The following is a 24,154-nucleotide window of genomic DNA, read 5'->3' as shown; positions in this document are numbered from 1 at the left end:
GTCCACCAATACTCTTCTGTCCGACCTGATGTTGACGAGCAAAGCGAAGGTTTGCTGTTATAGATCTTCTAGCGAAATGTTAACTCAGCAGCCTTAAAATGCTCTTCTCATATTGAAAACGTTACCAGGCATCCAACCAGCTTAGCGTATAATTCGTTCACATTTGAGAAAAAAAATTGCTCTCGTAGTTCACAACATTCGGTTTTAAACTCACTGAAAAGTTTAAGCAATTGTAACTTCACCAAACAATGACAATGGATACGTCCAGGATTAAGAACTGCACAGAACAGTCTCGATCTGACAGGGGGTAGGAGGATTATAAATCACTCTTTGACAAGGGAAATCTCTCTAGAAAGAGAACAATATATATAGGTTTCAATGGAAGAATGTGTGGGAATAGAAGGAGAAAGTTTTAGTAAGACTTTTAACTTTATATTTCACGTGGTATTATGTGTGTTTTTTTTTCAGTCAGTGTTGTATGTCATTTGAAATGCCATATCCATACTTACTGACACGTTTTTTTTAATGGCGACTTTAGTGAGATGAGTCCGTCAATTCTTCACTTCTATTCAAGTTCAGAAAAATAACACTTGAGATAACTTTTCTTCCTTAGCCAAAAGTTACATTTTTAGCAAAGTATTATTCAAATTTTGGCGGCCTGGGTAGCGCAGTTTGTATAGCGCTGGCCTTCTGTGCTCGAGGTTAAGGGTTCGATCCCGGCCCAGCTCGATGACATTTAAGTGTGCTTAAGTGCGACAGGCTCATGTCAGTAGATTTACTGGCATATAAAAGAACTCCTACGGGACAAAATTCCGACACACCGGCGACGCTGATATAACTTCGGCAGTTGCGAGCGTCGTTAAATAAACCATTTTTTTTTTTTTCAAATTTTTGTTCATTGAACTTTTCCGTATCAACTGTATAAGTTTGGCACTCTTACCTTTTACACTCTGTATGTACTATATCTCATATATTTTCATTCGTTCTCGATCCTGTTTCCAAAGAACTAAGATAGTCTATGTGACCAATAATTGAACTAGAATCATTAACAGACAAGCTCCGTTTATTAATAACATATTACTTCGGAGATATTTAGCCTTAAAGTATTTCAAAATTTCTACGTTTAAATAAAATGCATATCAACTCACACTTGTAAACCAGAATCAAAGACCAAGAATTTAATAGATACAGTAATCCAATCCAGAACGTACTACGAGTGCATGTGTGTCGTTCATTAAGAGTGCCGTGTTTCATTTAATATCAAGAGAACTACAGTATAACTGAGAAAGACATTTTTAAAGTCTGCGATTGTATTCCTTGGTAGAGCTGCTATGATTGAGCGGGAAATGTTAACGTCTTGTGTAAATACTTTTATATAAATTTGATCTTAAATACATAAGAAGAACAAAGCCCGTAGAAAGAAGAAGGAAGAAATAACAAAAAGAGAAGGGAACAAACCACATCAGGAAGACAAGTTATTTATTAGTTTATACCAGGCCTGGGCGTTAATAACTCGATTTAATCACTGCAGACTGCCCTTTAATTCCCCACTCCACCTTCCCCGACAGAGACAGTTATGTTTCGGACCGATATGTACACAGATAGACAAGCATTGTTGAGTGACGGATTGTAAAAGGCAGGCAGCATAGCTTTCAGCTCTCGCTAGTCGTCTTAAATCCACCACTGATGCACAGTGCCTGACTGTGTGTTTGTTTATAAAGCGGAGTAAGCGAAAAGGGCATAGACGAAGGTATTTCTTTCCTTTTCCTTTCCTCTTTATGCCCTGGGCTTTTCTGCACTGTATTGGTTTCACTTACAAATTCATTTGTATTATTGTTAATTTTAGTTAGCTTGCGATTTGCTGTTTACTTTAAAAATGTATTTGTACTGTTTTCGCAAATTTTACTTAGCCTGTGATTTTATATTTTAACATTCAACTAAACTTCTGTTGTTAATTTTACTCGGTTTGAAATTTGCTATTAATTTTTGCCTATTTTATTTTATTTGTAATAATTACGATTTATGAATTAGTATATTATTGTATAATGTTTTATTGTATTTGTACTTTTTTCGCAAATTTTACTTAGCCTGTGATTTTATATTTTAACATTCAACTAAACTTCTGTTGTTAATTTTACTCGGTTTGAAATTTGCTATTAATTTTTGCCTATTTTATTTTATTTGTAATAATTACGATTTATGAATTAGTATATTATTGTATAATGTTTTATTGTATTTATATTCCATGTCCAAACACTGTAGCTGTGTAATGGAAAATAAACTACACTAGGCTACACTTCATTAGTTGGTAGGAGAAAGAAAGAATACTAACTAAATAAGTAGATAAATAAATATAAATATAATACAAATAAATGCAAAAAAGGAAATAAAACTAAGGAAAAAGAAGGGGAAGCATAGTACAAAGAAAAACTAAATATGAAGAAATATTGGAGAATGAAAATGGAAGAAAAGAAGTGGAGAAAATAAGACAGAAAAAGAATAACTAAACAAGAAAAGACAAGCGAGAGGTAGAAGTTAAAGAATGAATGAAAAGGATAAAAGAAATAAATACAAAAGTTGAAAGGAAACTAGAAATAAAATAATGGAAAAAATGAAATAGAAACAAAAACAAGAAATGGAAGTAATGCAAGAAATATAGAAAGGAATTCCGAAAGGAGAACAAGGAAAAAGCCAAGAGAACAAAATGTATAACGCAAATAGGAAGGAGAAAAAACAAGATAAAAGGAATGGAAAATGGAAGAGAACTAGAAAAAGGAAAGAGGAAAAGAAAAGGACAAGAAATTAAAAATGGTGTAATTTATAATAAAAAAGAAATGAAGTATATATTTTTTTCGTAATAAAATATTTGATAATTTGTATTGCATCCAAATGTTCTGTTATTTTTTCGTAACGCAAAACTCGACAAGCATGAACATTCCATCCAGCTGGGTGGTTTTGTAAGTTAAAGCATGTCAAGTCGGCACATCATCATTGCTCGCGATCGGATAACAAACAAGACAAGCAGCACTTCTGCTTCCTCAACATCTGTAGCGAAGCGATTCAGGGCCAATTCCTAAGAGCGAGTTTTATTTTTAATTTGCCTATCCTGGTGGTCGAGCTGTCACAAGCGCGGGCGGTCTATCTCCAACAGTTTCTGTGATACTGCGGTTCGAATCTCCTCCAAAAAAATGCCCAAAAACATAGAGTTAGTAACTTTGTTCTTTATGCCGTCATAAAGATACTTATAAATCATTTAAAGTAATGTTAACTAATGCATACACAACAGTAAACATACCATACAACATCGACGACCGATGGCAGTGAACCACAACCGTCTAGTTTTGTTTAAATCTTTTGAATACATACATTTTATTATATTTATAGATAATACTAAAAAACTAATCCTTTTTTCTCATCAGATCTTATCTCATTCAATTCTATTTATTTCATTAATTCTTCCCATTCTCATTTTTTAACCAAAAAGAGATATAAACCTACTTGCTTTTGTAACTTTTTGTTATTATTATTATTATTATTATTATTATTATTATTGGGCGGCCGGGTAGCTCAGTTGGTAGAGCAGCTGGCTACGGACTGGAAGGTCCGGGGTTCGATCCCAGGTGGTGACAGGATTTTTTCTCGTTGCCAAACTTTCAGAACGGCCCCAAGGTTCACTCAGCCTTCTATAAAATTGAGTACCGGGTCTTTCCCGGGGGTAAAAGGCGGTCAGAGCGTGGTGCCGACCACACCACCTCATTCTAGTGCCGAGGTCATGGAAAGCATGGGGCTCTACCTCCATGCCCCCCAAGTGCCTTCATGGCATGTTACGGGGATACCTTTACCTTTTTTTTTTTTTTACCTTATTATTATTATTATTATTCATAAGTAGCCTTCGTATTTCAGCTACCTATAAACTGGAATGAAGTTGTCTGATTCGAAATATATGTGACGTCACAGCGCTGGTACAGGTTATGTTCGTATACAAAATAGTTACGCATCCTCTGCCCTCTTTCCTCTAGAAAGTCAAAATCGGGACGCAGTCATAGTGAGTAGTCTTATCGATCACTGCTCTTACTAGTTGTATTATTTAAATAACTACATCTTTGTGGCTGATTGAAGGTTCATTGCAGAGGTAAAATGCCTTAGATAAAACGCTCAAGCTTGTAATATTGCAGGGCATAGTTGAAGATAATTTAACTAATATTTTCACTGTCAATATAGACAACATTATATATAAATTGTGTAAATTAAACGTAAAAGTGATAAAAAACAGTTCACTGAAAGACACTGAAATACCAAAAGGCACAGAAAATGTGTTGAACGTAATCTAAAAAACCAATATCATCAAAATTTGAAAAGTATGAAGACGTTTAGCATACAAAAAATATCAGACAATAGGAATATCTTGTACTACATCATGCACCAATAACGTCATGCGCTATTGAAAGAATTTCATGCAATGTAAAATCATTTCAAGTGACATCCGCATATATTCAAGTTCCGTAACTTACGAATGCACGTTATTATTCACTGCAAAGATCGCGACGAAAATGAACATCACGGCTCAAGCATGTGTTTACTAGTATAGCTTCAGAATGTCGGGAGTTGACTGTACTCCCCGAACAAGCAGCGACGACCTGTTTGTTTACATCCTTGTCCGTTACATTACCTGTGTTCGGCGTTCTATATACCCAATGTGTCCTTAACTTCAGTCTTTAGGTAGCTGGAATACGAAGTCTATTCATAAGTTTTTTTATAGGTATTTCTTTATTTATTAGTAGGAACTTTTCATTTATAAATTTCATCCGAATTTCTTTTGTAGGTTGACATTCCAGAATAATATGAATGTCATCTTCGCTGTGTTCACATAATGGGCAAATACCTTTAGGTAGATTACCTCTATTATTCCTTAATCTCCAAATCCCCAATGTGAACCAGGCCAGTCCAAATCTTGCTTTTATTTTCATATTATCTATATATGTACTCCGTCCCCATATTTTTTTTTTATATTCATTAAAAAATATTAGGGAGCGCATTTCATTGATACTACTGAAATCATTTTGTCTAGTAATATTTTTACATCTTGATTTAATTAAATTTAGGATTTCTGCGCTATTGCTAGTACCCAAGTTATCCCATATCCATCCTAATCCGATATTAAAAATGTTATTTTTAATTTTTACGATTGCTTTATTTGTCGTGTTTGCGATTTGATTTAATAAATGTTATTTCATAAACGTATTTTGGTCACTTTGAATTCTTTTAATTAAATATTTAGTGTTTCTAACCAGAATTGTACTCATTATATTGTCAACTCCCATTTCTATTGTAGCTGCATTATTTGAAGAATTTAAACTAATATTTAATACTTTTTTTCCAGTATGTGGCTCTTATTTTATTTAAATTTATCTATGCTTTTTCATCTAATCCCCATAGCTCACATCCATATAAGAATCTAGCTTTAACCGTCGTGTAATAAACACTATTTAGCATATTAACATTGATATTTGGTCATTTATAAATAGTATCATCTATAATTTTTACTAGGTTATTTTACGACGCTTTTTCAACAGCTTAGGTTATTTAGCGTCTGAATGAGACGAAGGTGATAATGCCGGTGAAATGAGTCCGGGGTCCAGCACCGAAAGTTACCCAGCATTTGCTCATATTGGGTTGAGGGAAAACCCCGGAAAAAACCTCAACCAGGTAACTTGCCCCGACCGGGAATCGAACCCGGGCCACCTGGTTTCGCTGCCAGACGCGCTAGCCGTTACTCCACAGGTGTGGACAATTTTTACTATTTCCCTACCTATATTATATATATTATTTACCTAATTTATCCATTCTCCTTTGTAGTTTATATTAATTCCGACATAATTTAAGTTCATCGTAGTTTTTAAGTTAAATTCGTTGATTAATATATTTTCTGCCATTGATCTTTTACATCCTTTTTTACAAATGAACAGTTTTGTTCTATCTTTATTTAATTTAAGGTCCCAATTTATGCAGTATTTCTCGATATTAAAACCACAACCGTACATTAGCGTCCCACTTAAAGTATACAGATATTTTCCGTTGTTAAAGTAATTATGTGTTTTATGAGATGGAAGATAGGCGTCGTAACAACCCAAATTTATGGGTGTCCAGTTACTTATTTAGTATGTAGTATTGAAATTATTAAGATCTAAAAGAATAAACTTTCTGAAAGAAAGAAAGAAAGAAAGAAAGAAAGAAAGAAAGAAAGAAAGAAAGAAAAAGAAAGAAAGAAAGAAGGAAAGAAAGAAAGAAAGAAAGAAAGAAAGATAAGAGAAAGGATAAAAAAGAAAAAGGAAAACAAGTGTAAAGAGAATGACAGAGAAAGAAATAGAGAGAAGGAAGGTTGAAATGCAAATAGGCATACAGACAGTGAAGAAGATGGAAAAGAAAGTCGTCAAAAAGGAAGTGAAGAAAAATGAATTATGGAGATACTCAAGAGGAAAAAAGGGAAGATGAAGAAAATAGAGAGGTACAGAAGACAAAACAAGGAATGTAGAGGGAATAATGACAGACAGTTAAGGAAAAAGTAATTCCTACAAAAAGAAAAGAAAAACTGAAAGAAATAAACAAAAGATGGAATGAAAGGAGAATATAAAATAATGAAAGAGACCAGCCATTTCTTCCTCGTCCCGTCCTGTGATCACTTTGATCACATTTCCGTCCCCCTCGCGTATGTGGTACCTAAGAGGTTACGTCCATTTTCGGCTTCCCTTCAAAATTTTCTAGAGCTCCTTCAGTGGAGCAACGTAACCCGGAGTGAGACAAGTGGCCAACAGGTTTGGAGCTCACATATTTATTTTTACAGCCTCGAAACCCTTGCAAGGACGCGTTTTGCGTATCTTTTAAACTTTGTCCCTCCAATTCTCCACCTTCAATTCAATTCAATGGGAAGGAAATTTGAGATGAGAAAATTAAGAAATTAAATAGAAAAAAAAAAGAGAAGGAAAGACAGGAAGAAGAAAATAAATAGAAATATAAGGTATGATTAATGAAATAAAAACAAATAGGAGATACAGAATGAAAGAGAGACGATGGAAAAAATCGAAAGTTGAAGAAAGAGAGAAGTTAAGACAGAACCAAAAGATGTAAAACAGAAGGGAAAAGAAAAATAAAATATAATGAGATTTAAATTTAAGAAAAGAGATGGAAAGAGAAAAATGAAGATAATAAAATGGACACGAAACCGAGAACAGGCGAAAAAAATAGGCAGGGAAGGAGAAGGAAGGGAGGAAAGAAATAAAAGGAAAATGAAAAATAATAGGGAAACAGGGAGGGAAGGAAAAGATGAAGGGAAGAAAGGAATGGGGAATGAAGGAAAATGGCAAAGGGGAAAGGAATAGTACAGGGAAGAAAGTGAAAAAGGAATAAGTAAGTGTAAATTAAATGGGATAAATAAAGCACAAGTATAAAAAGAAGAAATGGGAGGAAAATACAGGGTGAGTTTTAAGTCTACCGACAAATTTCAGGGGGTGATTCCTGACTGAAAATGGAGCACAAAGGTTCTTATCACCTTGTGTCCGGAAATGCATAGTTTCTAGGGTAGATGACACTGAGGAACGACATCAAACACAGTACATGGCCTGAATCCCATCCATATCACAACATATGTTCAAAGTGGCCTCCAGGGGATGCAATGCACGAGTTCACACGTCGCATCATGGATTGCCTCACTAGTTCGAATGATCCGGCCTGTGTTCGAATAGCGTCAGAGGCTACGTGGACACGTTGTTAAAGGGTCTCAACATCAGGAACAGGCTCACCGTACACAATGCCTTTTGGATGTCCCCATAAGTAAAAATCGAGGGGGTTTAATTCCGGTGATCGAGCAGGCCATGCACCTCTCGACTGTTTCCAACTGCTTGACCATACACGAACACCATCTCGACTTGTTCCTGGAATGAATACCGGACCATTGTGCTTCTACGTTGCTTAAATCACACTATCTGCAACACACAAAATGCACACTGCAAGTTATGAGAGAATGTCGTCAGTGCCACCTACCGTGGAAACTATGCATTCCCGGACACTAGTGATATGAACTTTTGTGCTCTATTTTCAGCCAGGAATCACCCCCTGAACTTTGTCGGTGGAATTAAAACTCACCCTGTAGAAAGCAGAGAAAAGAGTGAATAGAAAGCATTAAGCAATAGAAAAAGGAGAAAATATGTGTGGCAAGAAAGAGAGGAGGAAAGGAATTCACATGGATAAAATGTGCGAAGGAAAGAGAATAATTGAAAGGGAAGGGAAAATGAAATAAGTAGAACAAAAAGACTTTAAAAAGGAAAAAGAAACAGAAAGGGAAGGAAAAAATGAAAAATAAATGTGATAGTAAAGGAATTAATGAAAGAAAAACAATTATAAGAGGAAAGAAAAGATTAAGAGAAAGATATAAAGGAAGAGAAAAAGAAATGAATAGAGAAAAGAAAAATACACTGTGAAGAGGAGAATGGACATAAAGGCAAATACGAATAAATGTGAAAAGAAACGCAGAAGCTCGATTAACTCAATAAAATTGGCCAGAGAGAAACAACTTCAGCAGAGAGCAATATTCATATACACATGAAGTAGTTGATAGGATTCCTGTTTTCTCAAAGCGTTTCAACACTTCTTAGAGTAATACAACTACTAGGATGTAACAACAGTCAAAATATAAATATAATATATGTATTTATTTACATTGCAAGTGAGCAGTAGTGACTTAATTACAAACAATAATATTACAATTGTACACAACAAAACAATTATTACTTACAAGCTTCCTCATTAATACAATGTTGGCATCTGTAGTTTAAGTACAGAGACATACAAATTTTAAGTGGTCAACATAATATTTCTCCAGTACATCATAAAGTGATCACAGTAACGGCATAATATGTAAACATAAACCATTAATATTTATTGGCTTTTAAGGAACCCGGAGGTTCATTGCCGCCCTCACATAAGCCCCCCATTAATTCCTATCCTGAGCAACATTAATCCGGTCTGTACCATCATATCCCACCTCCCTCAAATCTATTTTAATATTATCTTCCCATCTACATCTCGGCCTCCCCAAAGGTCTTTTTCCCGCCAGCCTCCCAACTAACACTCTATATGCATTTCTGGATTCGCTCATACGCGCTACATGCCCTGCCCATCTCAAGCGTCTGGATTTAATGTTCCTAATTATGTCAGGTGAAGAATACAATGCGTGCAACTCTGCGTTGTGTAACTTTCTCCATTCTCCTGTAACTTCATCCCTCTTAGCCCCAAATATTTTCCTAAGCACCTTATTCTCAAACACCCTTAATCTCTGTTCCTCTCTCAAAGTGAGAGTCCAAGCTTCATAACCATATAGAACAACCGGTAATATAACTCTTTTATAAATTCTAACTTTCAGATTTTTTGACAGCAGACTAGATGACAAAAGCTTCTCAACCGAATAATAGCATGCATTTCCCATATTTATTCTGAGTTTAATTTCCTCCTGAGTGTCATTTATATTTGTTACTGTTGCTCCAAGATATTTGAATTTTTCCACCTCTTCGAAGGATAAACCTCCAATTTTTATATTTCCATTTCGTACAATATTCTGGTCACGAGACATAATCATATACTTAGTCTTTTCGGGATTTACTTCCAACCCTATCGCTTTACTTGCTTCAAGTAGAATTTCCGTGTTTTCCCTAATAAACCATTAATAGCGACAAAATGTTCGAAAATAAGACTTAAAGCAAATTGATCATTTTACTATATTATGACTTTTATTCCACCCAGACACAAGTCCATAATAGCAAATGAAAACTTAAGTTTCTCTTTTTAATAACTTTTCAGAAACTAAAAAATTGTAAAAAAGAAATCTCATTGACCATGCACAGAAGAATTATGAAGATAAAAAATTAACTTTATACGCTAAGCTTTAGGCCTACACCTGCTCGGTTAAAAATGTTTCTAGGAGGTCCAAATTTTTGTTCGAAACGTTGGTACCATAATGCAACTTTTGCGAACCCTTAAATTTTTAATTTCGAAAAAAAAGATGTCGGCCTTTTTCGACACGCCCTAGTACATACCCCGAATAGAAGGCCAAGCCAAGTCAAATACGACTGTCGTAGAAAAATTAACTGAATTGCGAAACTTAGTGATCTTCAATCATAATACACAATTTCCGTCACGTAGTATGGACACTTGACGTCATATGTTCCCTGTGGTACTGTATGTTTAGCTTTACACAAAAAATTAGCGCTCTCTTATATTAGTCGTAAAATCCTCTTCGGTGTTAAGTTGAATTCACAATATGAAATGTATTAAATATAAGACAAATTGTGACACGTGGAACTTTGCTTTTTGTATGTAACTCGTTGGCCCAGTGCCTGTGGCGAGGTAGATTTAATTTAGTGAAGACGAAGTCACTTTAAAGTAATTAATTGCATGATTGTCACTGAAATACACTATTTCAATCTCACAATAGCTATCTGTTTTAATCCTTTTATTTTTTTGCACAATCATTTTCTATTTTTGTCTTCTTTTCACTTTTATCTTTTCTCTCTTCTCTTCTTTTTACAATCTGTTTAATAATGCTTCCATTCCCTTAATTACTATTTTTTATTATCTTACATTAGTTAATAACTTTTGTCAGTTTTTTTATTTTTCTTCCAGATCTTATGCTTAATTGGGGAGGTGTGACAACATAAATTCTTGTAACAAAGACAATAGAGCAGGTTTAGCATGGCTAAGATTGGGGGCATGGAAGGGTAATAAAATTGTCAACGAAGAAGGAGAGCGCCTTTGTCCACTGTGAGGGGAAAAGGAATCCTGGAGACACATTTTATTCCAGTGTGACGAAACGGAACATATCCGGAGAAAATATCTACCACCCTCGATGCTAAGTCAGAATAGGAGTTCGCTTGCATGTCTTGACATCATGGGGAATAGAGAACAAAAGACTAGAAGGAGAGAGAGATTAGAACTTCAGCTGTTGAAGTTTATAATGCATACTGACGAAGGGACAATGGTAACTACTGAATTATACACTTTTATGTCTGTTTGTATGTTAGGTTAGTGCGGCGCTACTGTCTCCACCTCCGGCCATAAATCGTTCGATAATGATGATTACCTCGTGGGGATGTGTTTTGTTTGTGTCATTTTCATATTAATCTGTGTGTTCTTTTGGAGAGTGGTTGGATCTAATCATAGATGAGAGGGGTGAAACCTACCAAGTAGGACTTATTTTACATAGCACGTATGGTCAGAAGTCCCGTGCATTGGATTTAAGAGAAAATTCTGATAATATAGTATATCTGTGTGTATAATATTGCACAATAAATCTATCTATCTATTTTTTCAGCAATATATACTGCTTCCTTTATGCTTGAAAGCTAATAGTTCGTTGCTTGTTCTTTTCATTTAGCTGCAATGTAGACTTCTGATTTTAGATTTTGTGACTTTTTCCTGAAGGAATAAATAAAAACTAATGATGTAGATACACGTTTCATGAAAAGTTATACTACCTAGCAGAGTTTAACTATACCTAAATATGCCTCTTTTATTCATTAGTACCTATTTTGTGTTTTTGAGCCAAAAATTGCCTAAATTAAATATTTCTGCAGATCTTCGGAATGTTTTTATTTCCCGGAAAATACGAAGTTAAGTTGTAATATCAGAATGTTTTTTCTTTAATTTATGATTTTTTTAACAAAAATCAATCTCTGACATACGAAGTGTGTTAAAAAATATCGAACCTTCTTTCGACAAAAATGCATTTATACATACACAATACATTTACTCTAATTTCCTTCAAAGTAGTCCCCTTGGTAATGCACACACTTCTCCTAGCGGTCCCGCCATTGTTGGAAGCACTTCTGGAACGCATCTTTTGGAATGATATTCAGCTGGGCCGTCGCTTTGCGCATAATGTCTTAACTTAATTCAAATCAGGTTCCTTTCTGCGGTATTTTAAACTTGGGGAATAACCAAGAATCACACGGAGCAATGTCGGGGGAGTAGGGAGCATGACGAAATACGGCAATACTGTGTTTGGTCTAAATCAGATGCAGAGAATGGGCGAGTGTATTTTCGTGGAGGAAGTGCCAAGTTGTCGCTGTCCTGGCTGTTCAAATTCTGAATAGTGTATGTGATGTTATTAATGGGGAGGGTAGAGCTCTACCGGAAAAAATAAACATAGAAAATATAGCTAAGTTTAAATACGCACCTATCACGTCAGTGTCAGTTGAACGGTCTTTTTCGGTTTACAAAATGATTCTTTCAGATAAAAAATGCAGTTTAACACCTGCAAATCTAGAAAAAAATTATTGTGATGTATTCCAGTGCCAACTATGAATAGGAGAATGAGAGCATCGAAATAATTTTAAAATATGACAATAATTTTATTTTGTGGTCAATAAATAAATTTACTATATTTAGTTAACTTAATTTATTTTATTAATTTCATATTTCTCACATCCATTTTCCTGTTAATGATAGTGTTATTGTGTATATTATGTGATATTACACATTTTAAAAGCCTAAAATGGTATTTTCAGAGCCTATTTTACAGTTTTTAAGTCTATTTTAGGTGCCTAAATCTACATTTTTAGATCCTAAAAATCCGAGATCTAATCATAAAATACGTACTTCCAAAGTAGCTGCAGTCTTAAAGGTATTTTTTGTTTGGGTACTCAGTCGCGTATTATTTTCACCAATCTGTTGTCTATTCTGATTGTGTTCATTTCAATTCTTACTAATCCAAAGGTTTATTGGTTCTACTTTGCGTTTCTCTCGAATAATATAACTGCGAACTTTGTGTACGATATCTTAATGATTGTGTAATTTTTCTCAGCACTTTCTTCTCCGTTGTTTCGTTAAATGATCTCTGTTTGGTATTCACAGCCATTTGTTGATATTGGTCTTATGACTGACATACAGGGTGAACCGTAAGTAATATCATTAATTTCAAAGGATTGTTCTTTGAGATATTTCAAATAAAAAAGTTTAACACAATTTTGCTCGTTTTTGTTTCTTTTCAAGGGGAAAAAATATTTTATATGAAACATTTCATAGCTTATTTTGTGAAAGCTATTGAATTAATTCCCAATATTATCAGTCAATTTAAGAGAACAGTGTATTACAATAATAAATTACTGAAAGAATTTTAGTTTTTTTCATTTAAATGTGCAGAAATCTGATCCGAATAAATGTAAGTTTTCGTTCTGCAAAGGAATTTTAAAACGTAGTGCACTGTGACAACGATGTGAAGGTTATTATTGCCTGCACATCTGGCGTAATCGAGACGCGAGGTTGAAAAAACGAGAAATGTAAACATAACATACATGATTTCTTGTATGTAAGTTTACCGGTTACTACTACACATAACTCCCGTCGTATTATTTTACTCGGTTTCTCATCTAGCTGCTTCTCTGCTTTACGCTTACAACTATTTCGTAATACATGGCTATCCAATATGTACGCGGCAGAAAAAAGTATATATGGTTTATTTAATGACGCTCGCAACTGCCGAGGTTATATAAGCGTCGCCGATGTGCCGGAATTTTGTCCCGCAGGAGTTCTTTTACATGCCAGTAAATATACTGACATAAGCTTGTCGCATTTAAGCACACGTAAATGCCATCGACCTATGCCATGATCGAATCCGCAACCTCGAGCACAGAAGGCCAGCACTATACCGATTGCGCTACACAGGCCGACTGTACGCGGTAAATGTTTCATGTGAATGGTTTCCACATTCACTTAAAATAGATCGTTGGTTACATTTCTATTTTAACAAGCTTTGAAAGTACACCTCCATGATATTTCTCCACAGATCATCACTCATATTTTTCTAGATTTAAAACTATCACTACAAAGCACACCTTTATTAGAGGTAGTCACAGTGAAGTTCATTTCCGCACAAGACTGATACACTGAGATACAACTGAACACATTTAATAAACCGTTAATCAGTATTACCAAAGTATAAAGGTATACCGATGGTGGTGTTTTGTAGCATTGCCAATGGCGCTTTCGTTATGTGGTCATTTGGCGCTTTTGTAACCAATAGAAGACAGTGCTTGGCGCAAATGTAATCCACCGAATAAGCCAGTTCCGTTCCCCCTTCATTGCATACATTACTGACTACTAGCACATTTCACTAATCAGACCTAAAATGTGTTGAATTTATTTATTCAGATTATCAGAAGTTTTTGTTTATTATCGAGTTTACTCTGTGAATTTATTTGTTCACTAACTTATTTTCATTTTACAGCGTATAAAATTACGACTATTATTATTATTATTATTATTATTATTATTATTATTATTGTTGTTGATGTTACTGACTTTCTGTTTCGTTGTAAAAATACTTGATACTAAAGCATGTTACAGTGTCAGTTCTTACTTTGTTTTCCTGCGGAATTTTCGAAATTGTGTTCATATTTTAACAAATTTAAGTTTGTTAAATTTCTCTATTAAGTTAATTACCATTAAATAAAAAGTTAATAAATGCTAATAATTATTAACATTTTGGTGATACAATTTAGAGGAAGTGAGCCAACGAATGTATGAATAAAGTTTGAAAAAAAAAATCGTCCATAAAAATCTCATCTGACACTAATCACCTATCCACGAAATCAAGTATTCGCATACCCTTCTTTTAGTTTTACATTAAAATCATTCTCTGGTTTCTTTTCATCGTATAATACGAGGTCGGTACAATGTTGGGCATTAACCAATGAAAAGAAAGTATAACATTGACGTATATTGGATTCGAACTTACATTCTCTACTTCCGTGCAGCGTTAGAACTGCGTCTTATAATATGAAACATCCATTGCACCCAACTTCACTCATCAGCATTTAATATTTGGTCCTTACAAACACGTACATTTACCCGTTGGTTTTATTACAATAATAAAGCTCGATATAACATCAGGGAAAAAGGAAACGTGTAAAGAATACAATATCGTAAACATTAAACACATTATGAAGTAATAAAGTAAAAAAATGTTCATTTTTCCCGATATATGAGCTTGTTTTTGAGGTTATGGGAGCACTTTACTCCTTCTCCCGCACACAACCCTCGTGGTCTAGTTACGTGTAAACGCTACTTCAATCGATTCACTTTACACATGTGCTTTAATGCAAGAGTGTGATATATAGCATCTCGTGTTTTCGCAGGTTCTGGTTTGGCACATCGACTTTGAACTTGGCTTCTGGCATGCTGCCCGGCTTCAGCTATAACAATAGCTAAGGAGGGGGAAAAAATAAAGAAACAGCTGCCTAAATGGTTTTGGCCCGGCCGGTAAACAATCTTCAGTCGTCCACTTTCACCACCACGAGTAGTTACTAAAGTCCAAGGGGAAAAATTATTGACAAATGTGATTTCAAGTCATATCAAGAAAATAATAAAAAATAATTAACTGCCAAGAAAGTTGTATAAAAAAATAAGACTATTAGATCTGCTTGTGGCGCCTTAGTGTTGTGATAACCTCTGTGTCTGATAATGTACACGAACAATAAGAGTACTGTTTAGGGGTGTGTTTTGTTTTGAAGACAAGGAGATTATTCAGTGGTTATTTAAGTGGCACGAAATAGTATTTACATCATACGAATAAACAGATTGTTTCACAGAAATAGACGTGAGGTTTTAACGTCGTGTTTTTCAAGCAAGACCACTATGATCTGTTTGTAGCAACGAATCAATCTAATCGCATCAGTCACTTTGAAGGGTAGCTCAAGGCAAGAAGTTTCAGCAGTTCCATCGTGCTAAGCGTAAGATTACGGTGAAGATACTGCAAACTGGGATTATCTTCAGGCATTAGTGGATTTATGTAAAATGTTGTCATATCGGGAATTGTATAATATATTAATTAAAAAATAAGTTCATTACACAGATATCTGTAGAATTTTTTAGAAACTCTGACCATTAAATGCCGGTGTAATATACCGGTAACTGTGTTAAACAATTGTGAAAAAATATTTTCAAATAAGTTTGAAGATAGTCAGAAGTGCTATAAAGCTGTGACTATCAAAATATAAGTGCAAAAAGAAATAATTATAAGTTAACGTAAAATATACACACTCTCATAACTACAGAAATATTTTAGAACTCTAACACTGAAAAATATGTGCCTTGAGAATCATATAGTGCAACACCACTTTATTTAAATATATAATATAAATTATACTTACTTTACTTATTGATTAAGTGAGCTGAAGTATAAATAAAAAAGTAATTCGGCCTTCTTCATGTTGAAAGTCACGTTGGTGTTAGAAGACACAAAGTGGAAATACTAACTGCTACATTACTGAGTGTTAATTAGCTTCACACGTGCCTTTCATCTAAATCACACACACATAAAATTGTCTTTACTCTGCCAAATTAATACTTAAAGGAAAAGGTGTTCACAAATAAGTGACTCACAACTGACTAAAATCTTTTATCATATGTTACACACGTGTTGAAAACTAACTGAGTTCAGTGGTGTAGAAAAGTAGATGTTATTTTTAGTTTAAAATCGTTTATATAACGCGAAGATGGGTAACAAACGCGAGAAAAAATTAAATAAGAAACTGATGTTCGAGAGGAGAGTGCTGTTCCTATGCACGGCCATGGTCGGACTGTCTATCGTGCTCTGGATCGTTGCTGTCTCCACGGACTGGTGGTTCGTTGTGAGTGGTGAACCAAATGGAATCTATGTGAACGAGACCAAGAGGTATTTTCTCAAGAGTAATTCTGGACTCTGGAGAATTTGTCGCACTTCGTTCACAAATTTAACTGCTGCGACAGCCGCCAACGCTACAAATATCACAGCCATGGGCACGGGAGATGCAACCGTTAACACCACCAGCAAGATCATCATTTTTAGTAAGTACAATCTCTTACATTTAGACTGGTTTCCAAGTTTCTCCGCAATTAATTCTACGTGTTTCACTTTATTTTCATGAACCTTCATATGTATGTAATATTCTCAATTATCATCATTCTACACTTAACCGTTTAGTCAATAAAACTTGTTTCTTCTGTAGTTATCAATATATGATTATAAAAAAAGTAGATTAAAATTAAAAGCCTAGTTTTTATTTTAAAATTAAAAGTTTTATATCCAGTGCAAATAAAATTTAAAATATTCTTCGCAGTGATAATTTCATGAAATAAGAAGTGACGTCTGCTTAAACGTCACAATCACTCTATTTCCTTTTTGTATTTAATTAAATGAGCATCGAGAATGATGCTACAGACAGTTATGAACTATAACAACATAGATAAATACAAGGAAACAAAGAACAAATGCATTTTAAATTAAAATAAACACCAAAATAACATTAACAAGTCCACCTGTGGAGTAACGGTTAGCGCGTCTGGCCGCGAAACCAGGTGGCCCGGGTTCGATTCCCGGTCGGGGCAAGTTACAGCTCATGAATTATGTCCAGACACTCCCCACTCTTCCTACAGAATTCCGCATGAGATCGGATGAGTCTACTTACGAATTATAGGGGAATGGGTTAGCTTTTGCCTTGAACTCGGTAGACACACGCCCGACCTTCCTTTCTACTCCTACCCCTTACACAGAAACGTTGTTCCCCTACTGCGCATCGCGAGTGTCTTGACAAAATGCATGCGCTGTACCTGATTGAGGTTTTTCCGAAGCTTTCGCTCAACCTAATATGAGCAAATGCTGGGTAACTTTCGGTGCTGGATCCGGGACTCATTTCACCGGCATTATTGCCTTCATCTCATTCAGACACTAAATAACAAAACCTGTTGATAAAGCGTCGTAAAATAACGTATTTAAAAAAACATTAACAATATACATTACTGAAAAATACAGTATTTAGATCTACAGAAGTGTCGAAAAGTTCCTCAGTATCATAAAAGGGTTTTATATTATCCAACGTTGCAAGATGGTTTTAAATCTGTTAAAATATGCGACAACATGTGTTTGTTGTGGTCATTTATTGAATACAGCAACTGCAACCGAGATAAAATAATTATTTCATTTACTCTATCTAATATTTGATTCAGAAAGATAATAAAATTATATTTCGTACTGTAACTGTAAAGTTCGGGTCTATTAATATAATTCTTGAGGTTTTTCTTAACACATAATAAACAATTCAATATGTACAGATTTACCATAGTTAAAATAGTTTCTCTGAAGAAAAGGGTCAGCAACATGCGTCGAAGGGGAACCTGTCAGTATTCTTATAGCATTTTCTTTCTTTCTCTTTTATTTATTTTTTTAAGAATGGGAACTATGGATATAGCGCAGGTATTCTCTCATATTCTGTCAGTATTCGTATAGCCTTTTATTCTTTTTCTTTTTTCAATGACAATTATTATATTTATTAAACACAATTCTGGACATGTTCAACTTCAGTCGTTATTCTTTATTTGTTCTGAAGACCTGACCGAAAGCTTCATATAGGGTAATTGTGAAATATTAGTGGAATGATTATGATTACAGTAAAGGGAAACAGGAGAACCTCGAGGAAACCTCTCAGCACTCACTTTGTTCACTACAAATTCCATTTTGACTCAAACGAGAATCGAACCCGGATCACAAATTGAATCGGTCATTTGTAAAACCACATGAGTCCACATTTTTACGAAAATGAGTTACCGGTACTATACGAAGCACTATGGGTAGACGCATCATTTCCAGTCAAAACAACATGAGTCCGATCATTACTAAGCATTCTATAAAATTTTAAAACATTTAGTTATTTCAAAATCACATCAGTCCCGGACTCATATGGCTTTAACGCTTAACGTCATGATGAAGTCATGACGCATTTGCCATCATGCACTTCTTTGTCAAGGTGTTGGACAGTGAGTGTAGTTCCAAGAGTTCTGCAGGAGAAAAAATAATCAACAGTGTTCTATGAAAGTATCTGTACCAGATAGAATAGAATTTTTAATAAAACTCCGTCGTTTGAAAGCAAAAATGAACAAGACCAGTGTACCTTCAAGGATTTGTAGAAGTGCATGATATAAAGAGAAAAAGTCCTCGAAGAGAGATCCCAACGCAAGAAACACCGTCTTTTTTGGAGGGATAATATGCTATTTATGTTATTTTCTTATTGTGAACTAAAGATATGCCTGTACTCATACATTGCCTTTAAATATCTGACACACTGACATGAAAATTAATTACTCGCGGATAACTTTTTTTTAAGTCGGGTATGATATTTTGAATTTAATTCGTGAATGATATGAATCGTTTTCAATATGAAATAAAAATAACAATATAAAGTGATTTAAAACTGTATAATAATGTATTTCACACTACAACAAACAATACACTCCATATTTTGACAGGATACTGAAGTTGTTATTATTGGTACTTGTTAAAACAACATAAGTCCAAGAAATTACAAAATATTTTAAAATGATATGAAATGAGATCAGTAGCTTAATATCAAAGACGGACATCTGTCATCTCCATAGTTTTGATCTAGAGGCAATTTTTTAATTCACAGTGTTCTTTGTAATATTTAACACAATTTATTTTATAAATGTAGTGTTAGAGTTTGCATATGGTTTCACTATAACTGGAAAGAGCATGAAAAATTGTATGAAAAACTACAGCTATCTAAATTTCGATTGAAGTCAGATGTCCGTCTTTGATATTAAGCTACTCACTGATAATTAAGATACAGTGCTTTTGTAATCAGACATACTAATGTATGGTCCTCCTGTAAAAATTTCACAGACCTAACAGAAAATCCATTAACTATAATCAGTTTTTTTTCTGTTTTTCTCGAAACTTATTTTCTGTGACTCATGTGGTTTTACAAATGACCGATTCAATTCACTATGTTGGAAGACAAGGAGGTAATCGCTCGGACACGGGCAACGACCATCACTCGGTTTATCAAAAATGGCGTCATAATTATCAATAAATAAAACATAAATGGTTGATATTTGTCGTATTTTGTGACAGTTATAGTAATTGTTTTTTCCTGCATTTAAATATAATAATTGGAATATGCTTCTAAAAGTTTGAATTTCCACAAAGGATTTCTTTGGAGGTTATTGAGGAAATTATTCTCTTAATGATATTTTTCAGCTCTTTAAAAGCACACACGTACAAAATCACGAAGTGTGAGCTCGAGAGAAAAATTTGTAACATTACCCAATTTCTCTGCTGAAGATGGTTACTTCTAAGCTGAAATTGGCCAACTAGTTATTTATAAACTTACTTTACATTTAACACGTGAAAATCATCATCACAAATATATTTCTAAGTGATATTGTGTTAAAAGTTGTGTGATCAAGATTTATAATTTAATCACATTTGAGCAAGTACAATTATAATTTCAAATTTCTGGGCTTATACGTCTTGAAGCCAAACTTGAAGTAAAAATACTTACAGAGCGGATCTTTCAGATAAGAATGCTTAAATATCAGGTTAATCTGTAAGTTTTGAAAGTTGTTTATTTTTCCTACATTCACTCTTGTATATCATATGAAATTCTTTTTTTTTTTAAGGTAAGGGCCATAAGATTAATGGACAATATGGAAATTAAAACTCATTGTAAACCTTTATTTAGAAAATTATGCTAGTCACTATATATATTGTTTCTTGAATGGGGGAAAATTTTACTTGTTTTTTTTTATTAAATAACACTGCTTACGAAAATAACATCAGAAATAACAATAATTTAAAGCCTAATTTCTGTAGAAACACCTCAACTAAAAGCAGCTTTAAGGAAATGTAAATCAAACTATTCAGTTTATTGCCTAATCATTTAGAAATCTAGCTGCCGATTATTGTTTTTATTAAATTAACTAGCCGTACCCGTGCGCTCCGCTGCACCCGTTAGAAATAAATATAAAGTAATTACATAATTAAAATAGGACATTTGATCCAGGGAATATTCATGTTTGATAGAAGGATAAATCGTTTAATATGTTACTTAATTTAAATTATATTTAAATAATTAAAATGGAATCATTTTGGTCCACAGAGCACTCATTTGGTGCAATGACAATTCCTTTAACATGTTTCTTAATTTTTATTACATGCATCCATACTTTAATGAACATTGACATCATTTATATTTAATGTGTATACTTTATTTTACTTGTTATATGTTTCCATTGAATTATAGTAATAACTTAATTTTAACTCTTGTTTTCTACGTATTCAGTAAATGGCGCTTGGCCCACTATGGTTCTGAATCCTTCAAATAACTTAAATAACTTATATTATATTATATTATATTATATTATATTATATTATATTATATTATATTATATTATATTATATTATATTATATTATATTATATTATATTATATTATATTATATTATATTATATTATATAAAAAGTGTGTTGATAACGGATGTACCCCGATAAGTAAGTTTTCAATTTGTTATGGGGGCTCTTGAATCTCAGGAGGAACAAATTTTATTTTACAACAGGGCAACATAATCTGCTTGGCTCATTACCCAAATTTTTTGCATTGCATTTAATGCATATGTAGCCTATTTTATGTATTTTAGCTCGATTCAATTGAGCATAGTCAAAATTTGGATTATAAAATAATGAAATGCTAAGCTAACGTATTATTACTGCATATTAAATCAATACACTCTCGTTGGTCGTTAATTCTCTGAGATAAACATTATTTTAAGAAATACAGGAAATGAATACACAGAATAGCCTATCAAGTTTTCTGTGCATAAGAAACTATTTTAATCTTACCTGTCCTCAATTCACTCAGAAGTTACTGTAATAACATTATAGCATTATGGCCATACAGAGAAACTACACTTTCCAATGGTGAATTAATAATTAATTATACAAATCGGTTAATTTAGCTTCCGATATTGCTTCATACGAACACAGAAACATTTTCTGTAGGCTATGATTCATAGCTTTCGATTGTTGTTGACCAAGGCCTCTTATAGACGAAGTCATTTGTTTATTTCATTACACGGCCTTAGATGGCAGTTATTTTAATTTTAAAACTTATTTATCTCATTAAATATCAGTCGTATCAAAATTTTTGAAAGACTAAAACTTATCGGAAATGATTTTTAAAGAAATTTTTGTTATGAAACATTTTTCACAAAAATCAATAATAAGCGAGATATTTCGATTTATTTAATTCAGGCCCCCTTATAACCCCCTTCTAAATAATGTATTTTGAATGCCATATAGCCTATAATCTAAGTTACAACGAACTTAATTTATATTCCAATTTTCATCGAAATCCGTTCAGCCATTATCGCTTGAAAAGGTAACAAACATACAGACAGACAGACATACAACAAAAATTTCAAAAAAGCGATTTTCGGTTTCAGGGTGGTTAATTATATATGTTAGGACCAATTATTTTTGGAAAATCGAAAATTACCAGAAAAATTTCGGCTACAGATTTATTATTAGTATAGATGAGTACAATGAATTATTTAGAAATTAAGTTCCTTCAGAATTAAGTTTTATTAATCTGAACAAGTTCTATTCTATATGACTCTATCACATATTGTAAAATGTTTCTAAAATTAAGTAATTGAGTAATAACGACACTTCCTTTTAATGAGAAGTACTTTTGAACCGTGGGAGATGGGAGAAATTACTGTAGAAGATTCATCTTAATACATTTTAATAAATCGTTGTAGAAATACGTGCCACGAATAAGGATATAATTTTTCAGTACAAGTCTATCATAAAAGTAATTTTGTCATCTTCCGTGTTTGTGGAGTTGCTTATTCACTGAAACAGATCATAGTACCTAGCACTTCTGAAATAAAAATGAAACAGTCTCTCGCAGAGTAGGAAATGAGTTGTAAATAAATGCCTTTTATTAATTTGTTTTTAAAATGTGTTGGAAATCCGTATATCTTTTATGTCTAGAAGAAGAGAGGGTGGAAGGGTGTGCGAGGGTTTGTCATTAGCTTCCTACCTTAACGATTTTTTTCGATCGATTACTGGATAGCTCTAACGTATTCACAAAGCGAAGAGAAACTTCTATAGTAATAGAAGTACAAGCTTAAATAATTACAAGTAATTTCGCCAGGTCTCTAACGTATTTGAAAGTTTGTATAAAATGTTATATAGAACATAATTCCTTTAAAAATAATATTACAATTTGAATAGAAAATAAATCACGACATAATAAATGCTCTTGGCCAACCTGTTGCTCGCACTGTGGGTGTCATTGGTAGAAAGACATCAACATTCTGCAGTAAAAACATTATATAGGGTGTGTAGTAGTCCTACAAATAAGACACTGTTATGTCACTACATTTCGATGAAAATGAGACTTGTTTTAAATTAGGCTAATATGATAGTTTAATAGTTTAAATTACATGTCTAAAAAGAATATAGACAAGGTCAGTTAAAATGGAACAATTCAAGGAAATTGTACAATCAAAAAATTCGCCAAGATTATAAAACGGATTTAACATTTACCAACTAGAGGTGTAGAATTTGAGAGCAACTCTGCTTAAATTAAAAATATGTGATGGAAATTTATTTGCAATCTTCAATGACATTTGACAAAAGTTTTCTTTTTTTTTCATGGATTTAGCAAATCTACATGTTATGAAATTAAAATTATTTCCTTATCTTGTGTCATAGGAATGAATATCATTTCTTAATGTTAAAGTTGGAAGATTATCTTTAACATACAAAATTAACTCTAGAATATATAAATTTATTACAGTCATGATTTTGTTTTTCACGAATAATGGTTTACCATGTTCATTAAAATCTTCATTTGATATAACTCTTATAGCCCTTTTTTGAAGCAATAGGACCCTATTTATAAAAATACTGTTGCTCCAAAGCAATATTCCATAGGTAAGAGTATTTTGAAAGTAAGCAAAATAATCATCACGAATATAGTTTTTAGGTACAACAGTTTCTAATCTCTTAAGGAGAAACAAAGTTCTTGACACTTTAACAAATTTTAGGAATTATAAGTTAAATAAATGGAATAATGACAAAATTAAAGGAGATCTAAAAGTCCTTATCTTGCACCAGAAACTTTAGAGTTACAAAGCGAATAGACTAGAAAGCAAAGGCGAAAGAAAAGATGTGGAAATATCGGCCAATTTATTGGAGAGAGGGATATACTATAGACAGACAAACGGTTCCGGTTGAAAAAGACTAACTCGAAACTAAAGTATATCAC

At 33.4% G+C, this 24,154-nt stretch overlaps 1 protein-coding gene across 1 annotated transcript in view; it reads left to right on the top strand.

The window, feature by feature from the left end:
* LOC138709047 (voltage-dependent calcium channel gamma-1 subunit) overlaps nucleotides 1-24,154 on the top strand; it is a 133,376-nt gene that overhangs the window by 4,438 nt on the left and 104,784 nt on the right. The window contains exon 2 of the mRNA XM_069839541.1: nucleotides 15,183-16,872. Within this exon, the coding sequence (XP_069695642.1) occupies nucleotides 16,542-16,872 (331 nt within the window). The 5' untranslated portion in view covers nucleotides 15,183-16,541. The remainder of the gene's footprint in view (nucleotides 1-15,182; nucleotides 16,873-24,154) is intronic.

This window comes from Periplaneta americana, chromosome 11 (assembly GCF_040183065.1).
Source record: "Periplaneta americana isolate PAMFEO1 chromosome 11, P.americana_PAMFEO1_priV1, whole genome shotgun sequence".
Classification (NCBI taxonomy): Eukaryota; Metazoa; Arthropoda; class Insecta; order Blattodea; family Blattidae; genus Periplaneta; species Periplaneta americana.
The sequence above is the reverse complement of the archived record's forward strand: the minus strand, read 5'-3'. Positions and strand labels throughout refer to the sequence as shown.